The 18,835-nt window shown below is 38.5% G+C and overlaps 1 protein-coding gene across 4 annotated transcripts; it reads right to left on the bottom strand.

Moving 5' to 3' along the window:
* Positions 1–39: 39 nt before the first annotated feature.
* LOC311250573 (integrin alpha-M-like) lies at positions 40–18,830 on the bottom strand. 4 transcript variants are annotated; one of them, XM_084342359.1, is made up of 30 exons: positions 16,241–16,498; positions 14,072–14,174; positions 13,836–13,948; positions 12,911–12,981; positions 12,621–12,738; positions 12,149–12,276; positions 11,602–11,744; positions 9,019–9,169; positions 8,451–8,601; positions 7,972–8,045; positions 7,656–7,782; positions 7,063–7,199; positions 6,811–6,957; positions 6,504–6,716; positions 6,271–6,404; positions 5,171–5,313; positions 4,926–5,083; positions 4,721–4,843; positions 4,401–4,474; positions 3,119–3,260; positions 2,922–3,020; positions 2,766–2,845; positions 2,584–2,670; positions 2,405–2,474; positions 2,190–2,288; positions 1,967–2,047; positions 1,413–1,523; positions 1,098–1,211; positions 908–1,018; positions 40–819 (listed from the first exon to the last, which is right to left on the bottom strand). In XM_084342359.1, the coding sequence occupies exons 1-30, from the start codon at positions 16,275–16,277 to the stop codon at positions 724–726; spliced, it is 3,435 nt and encodes a 1,144-aa protein (XP_084198485.1). In that variant the 5' UTR covers positions 16,278–16,498; the 3' UTR covers positions 40–723. The 4 variants fall into 4 exon arrangements, with proteins under 4 accessions (XP_084198485.1, XP_084198486.1, XP_084198487.1 ...); XM_084342360.1 differs by having other exon boundaries at positions 7,656–7,779; positions 16,241–16,490; XM_084342361.1 differs by lacking the exons at positions 13,836–13,948; positions 16,241–16,498 and adding an exon at positions 18,740–18,830.
* Positions 18,831–18,835: the final 5 nt, after the last annotated feature.

Genomic DNA, 18,835 nt, shown 5'->3' with positions numbered 1-18,835 from the left:
TGTCTTTTTACTTAAATCAGAACTCTTACATCAATAGTACACATTTGATAATTTATTCACAAAGTAAAGCAAATCACAGTGCCAATAAAAGTTTGATCAAGTAGTTATTTTTTGCAAGTGAGCAGGTATTCAGCATACAATTTTGCATTTCAGCAGTTTTATATTGCAATATGTGACAAAAAACAGAATCCACCTGAGTTTTTTTTCCACTATAAAGCAAATTTTACTAATTTTAGCAATAGCAAACATATTTTGCAAAAATACAAATTCAGAAATGTTTCGTTGTAGCTCAACAATGGGCTAACTGGTAGAAATGTTTGGATAAAAAAATGACATTTTGTAAAGCCTATGTTAAAAAAAACACACAGTAAAAGTGCCCCTATATGGTGCCCTTCCAGTGGACAAAATGTGGTGAAGTGCCCTCTCTTCACCATAAATGCATCAAGACTTTCTGCACAATGCTGAAGACGTAAAACTAGGCTGTATTCACTTACTTTAACTTCCTAACTTGTGACCCCTTGTTGGAAAAAGGTTGAGAACCTCTGTGTTAGTAAACAATGAACAAGATAGTGATATCAGACACAGCCAAGCTTTATAGTTTCATGAATTGAAAGTGTTGGTACGGAACTGTGAGTAGTGGTATGGGTGAACTGGTCAGAGATAACCGCACCACTGTGATGAAACAGGTGTGTTGTTTTGTGGTCGGCTGCGTCAGCCATCATTTTATGCTTCTGGTTCTGGTGCAGGTTCACCTCCATCACCCCCTGCCGCTGCATCATTATCTATCATCTGCTTGTATTTACTCTTGAAAAATCCAGCCTAAGAGTCCAAAACAAAGAAAGTTATGTGAAAACATACATGATAAATAAATCAAAAGAGCCAAACTAGATAGGAGAATAGCTGTCACCTTATACAGGCCTGCAGTGAGCAAAGCCAGTAATGCCAACCCTCCGAGGGATCCTCCGACAATCTCTTTGGTAAAGTCTGGTTCAGGATACACCTCCACCACTGCCTCAGTCTGAGAGATGAGATGACAGAATGTGGGTCGAGTTCAAGCTCTTGTAAAACACAAATAAATAAAAATAATGTGTAATCACCTTGTGAACAGGAGGGTTGTTATTAGACGATGTTGAAAAGTAGATGTACTGGTTTTGGTCGTACTCCAGACTGGCGGTGCTGGTCAACATGAATTTGGCAGATGGAAGTCCAATCTGTTTGAGAACAAATAGAGAGTGGGATGAGCCTATTGATGACACATTTCTTCTGAAAATAATCATTTCGAACATTTTAACACAGACATTTTACCACTTTATACCAGTTAGAATCAAAATACATCCAAATGCACTTAAAATATGAATAATATGTAAACTCATGAATCAATTTGTCTACATACAACATTATACATGCATTACCTGCTCTATCCATCCAGAAGTAAGGTTGGCAGTGATATTGTAGGTTTTTCTCTCCAGTCTTCCCATGAACCTGGTGCACTTGAACACTTTGCACTTTGCAACAGAGCAGTCCTGAAAGCAGAGATGGCAGTAGGTATGTGACTGTCACACCAGTTCTATGAGTATGTGCAGAGCACCCCAGACCTCATCGGAGTTCTGCCTTGGCACCCTGAGACAGATGTTTGCACTCACCACCCAATCAATGGGCAGAAACAACAAATTATAAAGCAGCTGGGCTCCTGCTGTTCAGCTGAACTGCGCAACCGGAACAGAAGAGGGGCCAGTCAATAGAAAAAGCCCCAAGAACTCTTCGGATCCATGTGAATCACGAACGTGCCAGAACAAATACTTTCAAAAATTTCTTTTCTTTTTTCCATACCTATCCAGACCTGAACATTACTAAAATCAAATTCCATACTTTTCCGTACTAAGTAGGAAACCTGCCAGTTTGTTATTTCTTTGACTGAACAAAAAAAAGAAACACACACACACACGCATGCAAGTTAAAAACTTACCACTTTCTTATTTTTCTTTATTTGGGCTACAAAATCTTTGACACGAGGTCCGTCATCTTTGTCTGGTTGGCAGTCTGGAAACTGAAATAGAGCCGATTCAAGTCAATTTAACAGAGAACAAGATCTGCTCCCCATATAACCATGCCCACCCTTCCACGAGGCTGTAAAAAACAGCTATTTAATACATTTTCATTGGTTCAGTAACTATTAGTTCCCACGTTACCTGCAAGCTGCTGGAATCCACCCAGATGTCTTTGTCACCGAGCTTTACTGGCACCTTGATCACCACAGTTAAATTCAGTGCTCTGATATGATTTACAACCTGTGAGAAAAGGAGGAAATTAAAAGGTTGGCAGGCTAAACAGACTCAATGAGCTTTAAAGTAACACCTGAATCAAGTTGATTAACTAATACTGGTATTACGATTAGATATTTTACCTCAATTGATTGCTTGAATGGTTTCTGCAAATTATTGTATCCGTAAGTGAAATTGGTGTAGCTGAGGGAACTAAACAGACATATTAAACAGTTGATTAATATTGCGTAATGAAATGTCAACTTAAAGTAATTATTACTTTTTAAGTCATGTCTTTCGCTTCACATAGAACAACACAAACCTTTGCATTGTTACAAAAATGCTGTACTTCACATCAATCTCTTGCGTTTTGTAGAGTTCGCTTGAGTTGGAGTGCTCCAGATTCCCACTAACAGAGAGGTAAAATTATTTGTAGAAATGATGATAGCACTATTGCATACATACTGTACATACTTGCATATTGTTGTGCATACTGAACAGTACCTGGTAGCCCTTGCAGTGACATTAATCTTCTTGTCAAGTTGACTATTGGTTTCAATCCCATAGGAGATGATGAAGATAGCCTGAAGTGAAACAAGAGATCAGATTACCTCCATTTTCTGCAGCGGTGAGAGGAGATCCTCCTGTACAAAAACAAACCTTAGCGTTGCTCTTGAAAATAGGCTTGTCAATAGTGCAGTCTGTCTTTCCCCGGGACAAGCCATCTTCACTGTCCAGGGAGCTGCACTCAATTCTTCCCTTTATTAAAAAGAGATTTTAATGAAAGAAGAAATGAAAGCACACACACGACAGCTGATCTCAGATGAATTGAAACAGACTTGATCCTGACGCCATACCTGCAGGATTGTAAACTTCCTATAGGAGAGTCCATATGGGTATGTCACAATGACACGGCTGTTGTAGGAGTTCTCCTCGGTGTTCTCCACTGAGACGGCGACATTCAACAGCGCGTCAATGCCCACTTTAACAACTGAGGAGCTGACGGATTATGAGGAAAAAGAAAATGACGGTATAAAAAAAAGACGACTTTGAACTACAGCCATGCTTTTGGCTAAATGCTCACGTCTTGTTTACCATCTTGGTTTAGCCTGTTAACTTGCTCACATGCTAATTAGCGCAAATCACAGAGCACAGCAGAGGATGATGGGAATGTTTATATGTTTTTAAAGGTATTTGGTCCTAAAATTAAAGGTCTGGAGAAACATGATGATGATGATGCTAGATACATAAAGTTACAATTAATCCTGAGGGGGGCATGAATGTGTGCACCATATGCCATCACAATACACCCAAAAATTGTTGGGGCTTTTCTAGTATAAACATTAATTAAAACCTAAAGATGTTCTTGGATAAATCCTCTGGGAAGATCTGTACAACATTTTGAGCCATTCCATCTAGTAGATGTTAAGATATTTTAAAAAAAATAAATATGTTGACCTTTTGGCAGAAGAGAATCACCAAAGTCCTCAAGATTCATCGTCTGGGCACCATGAATGGTCTGGACTAAATTTCATGGCAATCCATATGATAGATGAGATATTTCAATCTGGACCACAGCAGTGGACCACCTGCCACTTGTATGGCTACAGGCATTACACACTGAGGTCTGGGGTTCCAGTAGGTACAAAAAGACTTCATACAACATCACTGAATTATCTGTGGCTTTTACTGAACCCAAGAAACTAAAAATAAATAAATAAATAAAATAGAAGAGCGTGCAAACTCTTTGTACTTGCGGAAGAGAGGAAAGTGACTACACACTACAAGTTAAGGGCTGTCCACACCAAGAGCTATAACAATAACAATAAATATATTGCTTTACAAATCATTCTAACTCAAGTGGATGAGTCCACACCACAACGATAATGACAATGATAGTGATGACGATATTGTTGGGATCACTTTCAGAATGATTTAATGAATGACAAACACTGACAGCCAATCAATGAGCTTGATTTTTGGGGCTATTTTTTACTACATAATGTTGCATGAATGCAGCTGAAAACATGATTAGATGATTTACGCTAATAACTCAGTCTTGGTTATAACATTATAATTATTGTCATAGTGACTGCTTTTGTTGTGGACGGCTCTTTAGGCTCATTTTTTGTAACTCACCCGTTAAAGTTGAAATCCACTTTCAGTCTGTCTACACATTTGTTGTCAGTGCCACAGTTGATTTCGAACCCTAACTGTGGAAGAGAGTATAAAGTAAACCTTTTTGGCTCAGAAAGTGTCACAGCAAACAACCGGCAAGGACCTGAACATCTGACTGCCTTCTCTTACAGGTAAATCTTATTAAAATCGGACATTATTTAGAAGGCATGACGGTTCCTTTGTATTTCAAAGCACTGCAGAGCTCCACACAGTAGCTAACGTATGAAGTATGAGCAAGTTCAGACTGAACAATTTACAGAGTGTCTTTAATGATCACTTACAGGATGAATGGTTGTCTGAGCCTGCTGGGCGAGACTTGGTCTGAGATTTGTGTTGGAAGGCAAACCGTCAAATGTGAATCTGAGTTCATTGGAAAGTGAGTTGAGGGCATCTTCTGGACAAGCCTGCAAGAAGAGGGCAGTATCGATGATGTTCAAAAGCCCATATTCTACCCTTTTTAAACAAGGTGTATGTCTAACAACTCACCTCAACAAAGAAGTTCACAGTAACGCACCCAGGAGTCTGTCCTAAGGTAACATCAGTTGATCCGGTCTGCACTCGTTGTTTCTCATTGATGTAAGCTCGGTTGTTTGGGACCTTGCGGGTGGCATCCAGCGTTAAAGTAAAGTTGATCCTTGCTCGAGCTGAGAATAGATGAGACTTTCATTAAGAGGCTATTGGTGCACACACATAAATGTATTTAAATGGATGGACAGTGGCGAATCAGGAACCTTGTGCTACTTCAGAGTGTCTGGTCATGGTGAAGCAGATTGAAGCTGTGTTCTTCAAAGGTGTTGAGCAGTCTGAGTTCTGAGTCGGAATTTGGTTTGGGTTGAACGTCATCTCAGCTTCCACCACTACTATGGGCTTTGATCTGGAAATGGACAGAGCAGGAAAATATGAGTCCAGTTACATTTCAAAGGTGCCAAATGCTGACATTTCCCTCTGTGTCTCATACTGATGCTAAAGGTTGCCTTCTGTGTCTGTACTTTCACACTGGACAAAAAAAAAAACACTGACACATGCGAACATCTAGCTTTTGTATTTTGTGTGAATGTATACAATCATCATTGACTCCCGCATTAATTTTCACCATGCGCAAGTCACAACAGAGATGAGAAAAAAGCAAGTTTTAAAAAGGTTGGGAAAAAAACAAAAACAAACAGAAAGGCAAACTCTTCTGGCATTGAGGAAGGCATCAAACGGCTACTTTTAAATGGTTAGCCCTTGTTTAAAAACCTGCATATACACACACATTTTGTTGTAAAAGTGCTATGAGAGACACACCTGGCTTTAAACCAACTTAAATGTAAACATATCTGCAGAAAACTGACAATCAGAGCAACTACTCCAACCGATATAGTATACAGGAAAAGTTGGGGTTGAATGGTGGGTGAGGACCTTCCCCCATGAGATCAGGTTTTACGTTCCGTGTAAAACCAAACATAATTGTTTTTTTCCTAAGCTTAACAGAGCAGTTTTTGTGCCTAAACCTAACTAAACTGCCACTTCACCTAAAGGCTTTACGCATCACATACAGAAGCTACAGGAGACTTCATGAGTCGCAAAGGGGCGTGACAAAGTGGCATCGGTATTTGATGACCTGGGTTGAAAATGCATGTGAATAACCTTTGGTTCTGAGATTAAATATCCTAATAAAACTGGATATCTTAGCTGTCTGATACAATCCTTTAATGAACAGTTGTGTCCTTAATTAGTACACACACAGCACACATTGCAAAGCTCAAGTTTAATTAACCCTTAAAAATGACCACAAATGGTAAAATTATACTAGAAAGTACAATGTATGACAGGAGCCTCTTGGACTTACCTGAGTAAGACAACTGTGCCCTTTGAACCCACCGCTAAGTCGGGCAAACCGTCCCCACTATGGTCAAAAGATGACTGACTGATTGACATGCCGAAGAACTTCAGCCCTGGCTTGACTTCAGGGCCAGCAATTCTCTGTGTAAATGCAAATATCAAATTCATCAAATTGGTTTTATATTAAATACAGTGGCAAACAGGAAGCCATACTTCAGGATCTTCTTTGATCTCGCTCACCTGTGAATAAGAAAGACTGATTCTTCCTCTTCCTTCACCGTGGAATATGTAGATGCTGCCTTGACCGTCATTCTCCAAAGGAGCTCCAACGGCCAAATCATTGAAACCATCTCTGTTAAGATCAGGCAGTACAGCAAGAGTGGAGCCAAACCTTCCTTTGTCAGATGCATCCCCTCTTAATAGTGATGGAGAATGTAAGTGACAATCGACAGTCTGGTGAAAATATAAGGATGAGAGTTAATGTTTGCATTGCCAATGAATAAACACATAGAATAATTTAATGGCACTAGATAAAACTGTCATTTACCAAACCAGATAGGTCACAAACGTAAACTCTTCCCTCTCTGTCAGTGTCCACGAACATAGGGGCAGATATGAAGATCAGGTCAGTGAAGGAATCACGATCAACATCCATGGCACAAACCTCTGCCCCAAAGTATTCGCCGCTCTGATACTGTAATAATCAAATAAAAGAAGGGATCAACCAGTATTTTTTTGAATGTGCGTCACACTGTCTTTTAGGACCGTCTACCCATCTTAACTGATTGTAAATACACACCTTCCATTCATGGGGGTCAATCTTTTTGAATCTTCCCCTTGCCTCAACTGTCATCACAATTCCTCTGTGTTTATATCTTGGAGCGCCAACAATTGTCAATGGGCCTTGCATCGTATTGGCAACTGCAATGGAGTAACCTAGAGTTCAAGAGTCAAACATAAGTTATCCATTAATATCTAAAGGGTTGGCCAACTGTGGATATGTATAAATGTGAAACCATATGAAACCAAAATTCTCCTGATGAGCAGGTCGGCACCCTGCATGGAAGCTTCTGCCATCAGTGTATGAATGGGTGAATATGACAAGCGTAGGAAAGCGCTTTGAGTGGTCAGTAGACTGGAAAAGCGCTATAGAAATGCAAGTCATTTACCTTTGACTAACCTTGCCGTCACCTCCTTTTTCAAAAATACAATCCTTTGTCATATTTCCCTTGTGAGATTAAATAGGAACAAAAACCAAAACAGTGCTCACATACACCCCTTCATACCTTTGACTCCTTTTTTGTAATTCATGCGTTTCCAAAAGATGGAAAGACAGACTGAAGGATGACATCTACATGTGTAGAGTGTGTGTTAATAGTGTCATATTCATACCCAGATAACTGTCGGTCTCCATGTAATCAGGCAAATAAGACCTCCCTTTCCCGCCAGTGCTTGTGTATCGCAGGAAGCCTCCCTTCCACTGGTTGGCGCCAACAACAGTCATCTGAAATCCCTGCTGCTTGGAGAGAAATTTAAAGAAAATGTATTCGGCATGAAAACATCAGCCAAAGAAAAGGCTTACTGCATCATCATTTTAAATCTGGATTCTATGTAAGTGTATCACAGTGTGTGCTTTTCAGCCACAAAGGGTGAGTCTGTGCTCCTGACACTTTATTGTCCAGTGCATTTCCAGTGTTTTTTTAATTACCCCAGGAACATAAGCTGCTCTGAATCCCTCTTGAGACATTTCCATTTCCAGTGTATTTCCACTTGCTTGAGATCCTGTAACAGCAACATAAATGAGCATGAAGGTTTCTTAATGCAGCACGAAACTATGAACTGCACGCCAGTTGCATTCCACAGCTCCATAAGACCTATCCAGTGTATTACAACGACAAACTCAATAAAACAACTCTGATTTACAAGTTCATGCTTATACTGAAACAGTACATAGATTTACAATTATGGCCCCAAGAAGTAATCGCCAGTGATTATTTCTTGTTTGTTAAGTATTTTTAGTATAGTAGGTAAGACTATTTACTCAAAGTGTTGATTTCACTAACATCAAATGACCTGATAGCTTAAAATGTGACTTTTACCTTTTTATCCATTGGAACTAAATATTTACATTTATTTCTTAAAATCCAGAAATGTTGGCATACTGTTACGGTAAGTTAGCATCTGTACCTTCGATAGAGAAGATTTTCTCCTGTAAATTCTGTCTTATTTTTTCAAGTGCAACAAAGCTCTCCACTTGAAACACATGGTCTGTTGGGGGAGAAGATGCAATGGTTTCCAGTTCCTGTTTTGCATCTGGTTCATCAAATGCAGTCCCCACCTAGAGATGTTGAGAAAAATTTTAGAGGTTTTGAACTTGTTGTTAAATATAGAGTCTATTCATATAACTGACACTCAAATGTATTCTTTAATCGGCAAGATTTTAGTTAGAAACTATGAACATTTAACATTTTTGAAAATACATTCTCATTATTTCTTTTTTTATTCAATAATGGTGATATAAACATAATCAAAACAATATAACTGAGACACCCAATGTATTATTTAATTACTATCATTAATATTTTAAATAGTTTGGGCCCCAAAATAATTACTTATTAGAATCATTTCCTCTTTAAATTCAATTTGTTTTCCCGTCCAGTAAAGTGTAAGATCATTACAGAACCACAACGGTTTTAAATAGTAGCATACATTTTATAAAGACGTGATAAATCAAAGGTATATCAATACAACTTACCCCAATAGCAAATCGAACAATCTTTTTACTTTCAGCTGAATCTGCTGCCTTTTCCAAGTCACCCCGGTCATTAGATTGTCCGTCTGTAATTACTATCAGAACCTTCTTCACATTTGGCCTGGAACCTCTTTCTGCTGTGAAGACATAGTTGCTGACAAAAGACAGACCTGCTTTCAATACATTCTTTTAGTACATTTAGTCGTGTTCATATAAATGAAATATCTTGTGTCGTTAAGAAAACCCACTAAATGGTTAGTTCACCTAAATCCTAAATGACAGATGCAAATATGTATTCAAACATTAGTATATTAAATAATGTGTGCAACAACAAGTAAATAATAGTTTACTAATGTGATCAAAATGTAATTGTTATGTTATTGTTATCTCTTATCAGCTCTGATGGAATATATTTTTTATAGACAATTTTTATATCACACAAACCAATTATAAAAAATAAAAAAAAGTTATAACATTACAAACATTTAGTAAACATTGTTAATTTTAATTTAATTGTTTGTTACCAGTAACAAAAAAATAAATATTAAACTATTAATTTACTATTTATTAAAAGGGATAATTTGTAATATACGTCCAGGATTCAAAGTTAGCTCCAGTAGCATGTTGCCTGAGCCATGACTTAGATCATAAGGGGAGGCCCCGCATGCAATGAGGTTCAGCTCAACCTGGCTTAGCAGCCTAACAGTGAACATGGCTGGACAATGAACTGGGACTGAACAAGATGGATGCCAGTTTGAATACAGGGGATACAGTCAAGCCCCCAGGAGGAGTGCCAGGCTCTGAGGCCCGTTTTCGTTTTGGCCAAACCGTGTAATTACATCATAACATGATGCACTGCAGCCCAAAAAGACTTTTCCCATAAGCTAACATTGTGAAAGAAGGGTCTGTAAAACGGTGGATATATTTTTTGGAGAGTCACAACCCCCGCCAAATGACTTGTTTCACTATCAAAATTTGAGCCATTCGGTCTAATGACATTTGGAAAGTCTAGAAGAGACACACAATTAAATTATTTTATCCCACTCAAGTTCGCCGGGTGCTTAACCGGAAGTTAGCTCAGTTGGCAGAAGTCTCTAGCGCGCATGTTCTATGGGCTGCACAATGCAGAAGCTATGCGAAAGAGCCCCGGGCAGAAGTCGAGTGTTTTTGGCTTCATGTGCCACTGAGCAAATGAATGGGGCTCCGCCTCGAGGGCTGTGTCCAGTAGGAATAGGTCCATGGATACAGTACAGATGTGATTTACAGCAGCTCTGATCGGGACTTTGACTTCAGGGATGACAAGACACGTCAGTCAGGGACAAATAAAAAATAGTCTAATTGTCTTCCCTGAATGCTGATGATTGATCTGTTTATAATTATTATTGCTATTATGATTATTACTCATGCTATTATTTATACTATTTACATCATTACATGTTTTTTGCTATAATATTATCTTACTTATTTGTTTGTTTATATCCTTACTATATTGTTATTATTCAGTCATATCATCAGAAAGTTCATAGATTTCTTTTCAACAGATTTCACTCATTATCATGACACCTGCGGCCTTATGTATAATTATTATTATTATTATTATGTATAATGTGTATTGCTAAGGTCTACTGATTATTACCCCTTAATTTAATTTAAGCAACATTTTGTAGGAATTGGCATTTTGTGTGAATTGGTGCCACAATTTTTGAGTGCAACACCACTGTTGTAAATACAAATCCCAGATCTGCAGACTAGGACTCGCACTTGTGGCAATGAGCCTTGTCTGCATCAGCTTTAGTGAACAGACTTTTAAGCACACTTTCATCAGAGCAGGTCTGTGTGCGTGCAGGCTGAGAGAGCTGCCCCGCCCCTTGCACATCACACTGATGACAGCCTCATGACAAGGAGAGATCTCTCTTTTGAAGTGAAAGTAGCAAAAGTACACCAAATAATGCAGCAGCCAATAAAAACATTGAATAAATGTTTCAAAATCTGAGGGGGAACTCCACCCTCCCTTGCGAGTAGATGCAAGTTTCAACTGGTGCAAACTTGCAGACAATGCCCCCTTTCAAAACTATCGCTTCAAGCGTCCCCTGACAATCTCTGAAAGCCCCCGATGAGAAACACTACACTAAAAGCTAAGAGAGCATCTGAAACATTGTAAAATTGCCACACACATACATGGCAAATGGTAAATGGACTTGCATTTCAATCGCGCTTTTCCAGTCTACTGACTGCTCAAAGCGGCATCACCTAGCTGAAGCTACGGGGGGTTTTGGACTATCACCTCTTGAGGTACAAAGGACGTGCCTATGCTAGCTGGTTAGCATGGTTACTTCAGTATACATCTCTGCATCACAATACATAGACATCATTGGCATAATGTCAACTCTATTGTTTCATCCGTACTCTGTTTATCATGTTTGTATTTATGTTTAAAATGATAATTTTGGCCATAATTTACAAACTGCCCCTTTAATGATGATTATTAATGTTAGTGTTACCGTTTAACTTTATGGGAACAATAAAGTTTGCTATATAAAATCATCATGAGGTAATGTCTCACATTAGCATCATGACAGCACTTACACAACATGTCTGATGGCGGCAGCTGTGTAAGTCCATCCACCAAACTGTCTTATTGTCTGAATTTGATTTTGCCAGTTATTAGCATTAAATGTATTAAAGTAATAATGGATGGTGGGGCTTGTGGAGAACTGGACAATGGCAAACTGCAAAAAAGAAGAAACAAATGTAAATATGCATGGCTACAAATTGAAATATTTAACAGTCAAATCATCTATAAAACAGCACTTTTCTGTGAGGACAATTAAGAGAATGAAGAAGCAATTGAAGGTGGAGGGGTACTTGGTGGATGTTTGGTAGACTGTTTAAATTTGTCAATTGCTAATCTCACTTTCTGTATCTTTTAAACACACACACACACACAAACACACACACACACACACACACACACACACACACACACACACACACACACACACACACACACACACACACACACACACACACACACACACACACACACACACACACACACACACAGTGCCTAAAACTGCTGAATTTCCAATTCTCTGGCTCATTCTATGGTTTCAAAAGAATTTAGTGATCAAACCTTTGTGTCTTTTCCCAGGAATGAGCGGATCAGAGCTTTCACAAATTCCTTCATTCTATCAAAATCTGCTCCATCTACGCTGCCAGAGCCATCCAGCAGAAATGCAATGTCTGCTTCGGTCCGGCACCCTGTCAAAAAGAAGAGCTGGATCAACGTCTGAACAGTCTTTGTATTCGTACACTCATTGTATTTCTTTAACATCATATGTAGGTATATTGTCTGTTTGCTTGTTCTGGAGCTCAGGTGCACTGTTAGACTCATCACGCCAGACAAGCCTCTTGGAAAGGTGCGATAATGCAACCAATACAATACTCCAATACTAATTTCTGTCAGTATGCATGCTGGGTTGTGTGTGAAAAAAGTGTGTGAGTGATATTATCAGATCTTTTCCACCACTTCCTTTATCATTATTGGTATGCTTTTAACTCTGCCTTTAAGATAATTAAAAACATGACTTAAAAAACATATTTACCTTCAAGAGAAGAAGGCACAGGACCTCCAACACGATTATTTACACGATCTATCTGAACGCAGACACCATTGTACAAGGTGATACTTTTGCAGTCCTTTGGGATGGTTGGACCACATACCTGAAAAGAGACATGGTCAGTCCTGATTAATAGAAAGTCTGTTGATTATTTCCTGTCACTAAGTAATACATTTTCAAGCTACAAGAAGACTGTTTCAATGGTACAGGGATGAATCAAAGTGAAAAAGGGTTCATAACAAAGTAATGTGAATCTTTGCAGTTCATCAGCTCACCAGTGTGTTTTGTGTGGTGGGATCTGTTGTCATTGTCAAACCAAGGGACGTGTTGACTGCAAATTCTGGCACTGCATTGACGACATTCATCAGTTATGTTCAAACAGTCATTCAGGATACATTGTGATAGCATCAGTGTCAGTGACCAAATACACCACAGCCACCACTATTAAAATACTTCCTTATGTGATTTCATAACTATTAGCAGCATTAGATAGTTGAAGCTACATAAGTGCCATCTAATAATTATTTTCTGTTATTCTTACAAGCAGTGGTTGGAATAGTAAATATAAATAAATATAAAAGTAAAATAATATATAAAACACAAAAGTAGTGTAAAAAGTAACTCATTACCCCACGAGTAACTGGTTTGAGTGTTCGTTATGTACTATAAACTTAATAAATGGTGTAGTGTAGGAACAGGGCAGCATGAACAATAGGTTTATAAACAGTGGTCAACCTAAAAGCAGATGTGTTCAGCAGCTACAAACCGAAGAGCTCTTGCAGGCACAGGCTGAAGTACAGTATATAATGGGTTAATTTTCATGCTTTCTTGCAATAATTAACTTGTGGTCTTGAAATAAAAAAAATTAAAAAGAATAATTGCAAGTATGGCCTATTTCGTTTAGCTACTCAATCTTCCGGCAAGTTAAGCCAACATACATCTTCAAGGCTGAATCTTATGCCAAATAAACTTTTAAGAGCTATTACAGTAACTTTCCTAGAAATATCCTGAAACCATACCTATCAGGTGATATACACAGGGTCCCATCTGTTGAAAATCTCTGCTCTCAGGAATCAAAAACCAAACCCTAATGCTTGTAATTTTTTTTTAATGATAAGAGTTAATGAGAATCCTTGTGCTTACAATCATTTTATCATTCAAGTATTGTTTTATGAAGAATTTGGATGAGAAGCTGCTTACGTGGAACTGATAGTTTGCTGCAGGAGAGTTGAGATCGTGAAGTGGTGGGGCACTTATATATTTGCCCCCGTTCACTGGATGAAGACTGTTCAAGAGGAGCACTGACTAGTAAGCTGAGGAAGTAAAGCCAGACATGTGAAAGTTGCCTATATATGGTGTTGCTATACATGACAATGCTACGTAACTGATTTGTCAGTACTACCCTTGTTGACAACAGCATGCATGCTTTGACTTACTCTGATCCTCTCTGTACCACCTGGTATCCAAAGCCTGCAGCATTGTTAGTTACGGACTTCCAGGCCACAGGATCGACATTGAAACAAAGCGCAGCTTTTAACACTGAGGAAAAGAAAAGAAGGAACAACATTCTTCTGATTTAAAGCTGGGGTTGGTAAAATGGAAAAACCGTGATGCCCAGGCTACATTTTGAAAGTATGCAGCCAGAAGATCCCACCCCCGTTTCCTCTGGCCTCTCTCCAAAGCCACTCGACCAAAACCATGAACAGCTTTAAAGCCACTATGTGTAACTGTACTTTAAAATCATTCTGATCAAATGCTGTATGTCTGAGTTTGTTGTATCATCTGTGTGTTGCTTTCAGAGCATTTACAGGGTGGACAGTTGTGAGTTGATGTCTGCCAGAGTGTATTCTTTGATAATACCACAGAGGGGCACCAAAGTCAAAAGCTAACATGTGGCCCAAAACAATTATTCAATTCAACACCATATTTTGAGCCAGTTATCTGCCCACTTTTAATTCTGATTCTCTGTGATGTTTCATCTATTATCTAAAAAGCAGAAAACATAAAATAAAACATAGACTAACTGAAATGTCAAGGTATAGTTCTGCTTTAGTACTACTTTACATGGCAACATGTAGGAGGTCCTCTTTCTATAATTGCTTTTGCATGGAATTTTCTCACATTGAGTGATATGGTGCAAATAAAGATACTTCCCTTTTTTTTCCTTTTTTGGCCACAACGGGAAGTTTCCAAAAATGGTGAATATTATACAAAGAAAAGATTGACCTTTTTCTACATGTCTGTTCACTTCATAGTGACGTCATATTTTTTTGTCAGTTTCCTTCAGACGTATACATTCATAATAAAAGATGAATCACCACCATGAGACCTACGCCCTCAGGTTCTGCTTTTTCTTGGTATCAATACAGCATTTGTTAGGTTACTGTGGCCTTTACAGCTTCAGAAAGACAGCAACATCAATGAGCCATTATATAAAAATGTTTCCAATGTATTATTTTATTTCTGTTGTATTCTGATGCAGTGGATCATGTTGAATGTACATCAAGTCCAACCACCAGTGGCAGAGGATATTACTAATGCAACTACAGGTCGTTCACCACCTCCCCACCTACAGATAACAGCTCATCTATCAAGTCAGTTTTTTTTAATACAGCCAAAAAGCACTTTATCTTATCACTTTATCTCTCATGTGTCTCTATCGTTGTCACAAGTCAGGTCAGTCTTAGCAAAACGATCATGTTTTACTCATAAGAGCCTCATAATGGCTGTTGCAGCTCATTTATGGTTAATCATAACAATATAATAATTTAGGATGTCTGTCTCTAAAGACTTTTGACCATAAAACACCTTCAGTCCCCTGCAGCTCTGCACAGGCTAACCAAATATGCATTATGAATGGATAGATTGATAATATATTTAAGACATTCAGTTACACAGGTGGTTAAGGGCCAATGAACTAGTATTAAGTTTTAGTTGTTGTCAGTGGCATCTTGTGGATAAAGCACTCATACAATCTAAACAGACTGCATCATGCCCACTTTTGTGCTTTTCTTTTTTTACAAACGAATCACATACCTCCTCCTCCAGTCTGACCAAATTTGGTATATGACCATTTTGAATATTTTAATGACCCCGACTAAATTGTCGTGTCACGATGTGTTCCTTAATTACTTGCCAGACTCTTCCAGGTGTGAGCTATTTGTTACAAACTTCGATTACATCTACTATGTGCAACATTTCATACGTTTAAATGGCCATAACTCAGTGCTCAGAAGTCTGACTTACAGTAATTGTTTTGTTTTTTACATTACTTGCAACTGTATTGTATTTGCAAAAAAACAAAACAAAACACAGGATTGTGCTGTGTTGGTGAAGCTATTTTTTAGGATCAAGAGTACACTTGTCACATGCTGATGCAGGTAGTTTGATTCACAGAGGAAATGAAATACAAACATTCAGTTTTTCTGCATACTGTTATCTTTCAGCCCTGCTGGCTTTAAAACAACACAGATAACACTTCCTGATGATTAATTACTACACTTCCAGCATGTTGCAGGAACTTACAGCTGATGAAGGTGTTGTAAATGTAATTAAATGCAATGACAGAATATTTTCACTGCTGACATAAATATAACTTGTCTTACCTGACAAGAATACAGTAGCTGTTATTTTCCAATCCATTGTGATACTCCCATGGAAACTACAAAGTGATATATATTCGCTAAACTTGTGCAAATTAATGTGGAAATGTTATTTCCAGCTCCCTAGTAATTTTTTCTACAATTGAAACTGTCGAGGAGGAAGATGTTGACAGAAAAATGGAGAAATCATAAGTGGACTCAAAGCTGAGGCATCTAGTTTGAGGAACTATTATGTAGGAGGGGTTAAAATATTGTCACACTTTCTGTTTTATAAGAGTGCACTGTATGTTGTCACTTGATTGCACAAAGCAGGGGTGTTGTTAAATCGAGATCCAATCACTCAAGCACTTACTCAAAGAGTAATGCTTAAAAAATCATTTATTTATAAGTTAGTCTAAGAGCAAACAGGTTAAACTAACCAGGAAGAGTGGATACTGATGCTCAATTGGGTACATAGCTGATAAATAAGGACTAGATCGTGAAGGACAAGCACATCATCGTTGCTGGGTGTGGTGCCAAATATTTTGCTGATAAAAAAAGGAAGTGAATGTTAGCCGTCATGGTTTTATTGTTCAAAACAATCATGACAGATTCAACACCAGTAAGATGGCCTTGTGTGTATTCAGATGTATATAGAAGAATATATATTAAAGGAAATTCAAGTGAAAAATTGCCTGTTTTCTTTAGATATTAAGCTTTTTCCAGTCAGGGAGAGAGGGAGTAACATTTAATATCACTAATATCAAGACATTTACAACAGGCAAATGATTTTTCACCAAAGCCCTGATCAGACAGGGCTCCTCACAGAAAACACAAACTAAAAATACAAAAGATCCATTTCTCCTTTTTGCCAGACTTCCTCTGCACTCTCTCATCCCAATTGTGAGCCAACCAATCTGAATGTGTGCCAGATTTGAGAGGCATGCACTACGAGTAGGACTTCATGTCTCTCCTCAGCTGTTCATGTATGATCTTAAAAAAAGAAAAATGTTTGTGGAGAGCGCCTACTGTGAATGTTAATCTATCAATTTACGATGGATTACATACATTACTTTAAACTATGAATTACATATACTTCACTGTCAAAGGAAACAGACAAATGAGCTGATTAGACAGAAATAATGCCTTATCAAAAGCTCACTGCTGTCTTGCTGTTTGAGACATTTCTGTCTGATAGACAATAAACTGAGTGACCCCGCTAATTTTGTGCCCTTGTCATGTTGCATGTTGACTCATTCAGCCCTCAGCTTCTGTTCAGGAAGTGAACCTCTTTTCCTACCAACAACAAAGTAAGCAACCTAGCCGAGTTACAAAATGAAACACAGATATAGTGTTGAAACTTGACTGGTTGACTGTGCAACCTTTGCCAGTCACCAGTTGACCCTTTCCTGCCGAGCAGACACGATCGAGAAAGGTCATCAAAAGGTCAAGGATCAGCGTGCTGTGGTGCTGTTGCTGGATTAGATTTCTAAGGGCAGGTTAGTAATGTTGTCACATGCTCTCGAAGCCTCTGTGTGAGCGCGTGTGTGCGTCTGTGTGTGCACTACATACTGCAGTTACCCCAAAGTTATCTTCCTTCACACAACCAAACGACCTCTGGGTGCTGAGATGCTCTTCTCATTTGAGACAGCGACTTTTAAACTGCACTTGAATAGTGTATGAAATGATCACACAATTACATTCACTGCAAAATGAAAGTTCAGTCATTATCTACTCACCCTTGATCAAAACATTTCACAGCATTCTCTGTAACAACTGAAGTAGATGGGGACTTGTTAATAAAAAACAACTGAAAATAACATAAAATGGCCTTCTACAACTTGTCTGTCATATCCAAGTCTTAAGAGGCCCAGAGATCTCAAACTGATTTGAAAAGACGTTTTTTTTTACACCCTCAATGCTCAGTTAATGGGGTGCGCTAATGCTTTTACCTTAGCAGCTACAGTGAAGATTTGGGGTTTTAGATAGGGTGTAAATAACATCTTTTCTAATCAATGCGGGATCTCTGGCCTTTCTGGAGATGTGGATTATGCTAAACTATTCGGAGCCATTTTATTTATTTATTTTTTTGGGGGGGGAGATTTTATTTACTTTTTACAACAAGAACTCATCCACTTCAGCAATTTAGGAGAATGCTGCAACACTGTTTTACTGAGAAGCTCCAGAAATGTTTTAAACTTCACCTGACTTCCAATCGGCATGAGGGTGAGTAGATAATGACTGAATTTCCATGTTTTGGTGAACTTTTCCTTTAAACTAGGATTTACAGGGTGCAGGGATGTGCTCGGAAGTTACATAACTTTGTGTAAGGAGGATGCAGAGGACACTGACATCAAAGTGTCATTCTTTATGAAATAATTCTACCTATTTAATGAACTATTTGTACTATACCATCAAACCACATTTCTACTTTTGTCCCCCCCGCCCCCCCATCTCCAACCCTAACACTCGCTTTCTCTGCCATTCAATGAACCACTCTTTGCCCTTTCACTGGCTGCTCACCACCATGTTACTCCAGCCTGAGTCCCTCTGAATGTCACGGGCCATCTCTGGTTGCGTCCTGTTCTTTTAATAGCCGGGCAGCTGAAATGTGAGGGG

Source organism: Pagrus pagrus, assembly GCF_965226575.1.
Source record: "Pagrus pagrus genome assembly, chromosome: 21".
Lineage (NCBI taxonomy): Eukaryota > Metazoa > Chordata > Actinopteri > Spariformes > Sparidae > Pagrus > Pagrus pagrus.
The sequence above is the reverse complement of the archived record's forward strand: the minus strand, read 5'-3'. Positions and strand labels throughout refer to the sequence as shown.

Bases quoted from the DNA above. Each gene is read 5' to 3' on its own strand.
- LOC311250573 (XM_084342359.1), bottom strand. From the start codon at position 16,277: ATGGATTGGAAAATAACAGCTACTGTATTCTTGTCAG. The intron at 8,046-8,450 runs GTACAGATGCTA...TTGCTGTTACAG, and splicing joins GAAAATCTTCTCTATCGAAG to GATCTCAAGCAAGTGGAAAT. The intron at 5,314-6,270 runs GTAAGTCCAAGA...GTCCATTTCCAG, and splicing joins GGCACAGTTGTCTTACTCAG to ATCAAAGCCCATAGTAGTGG.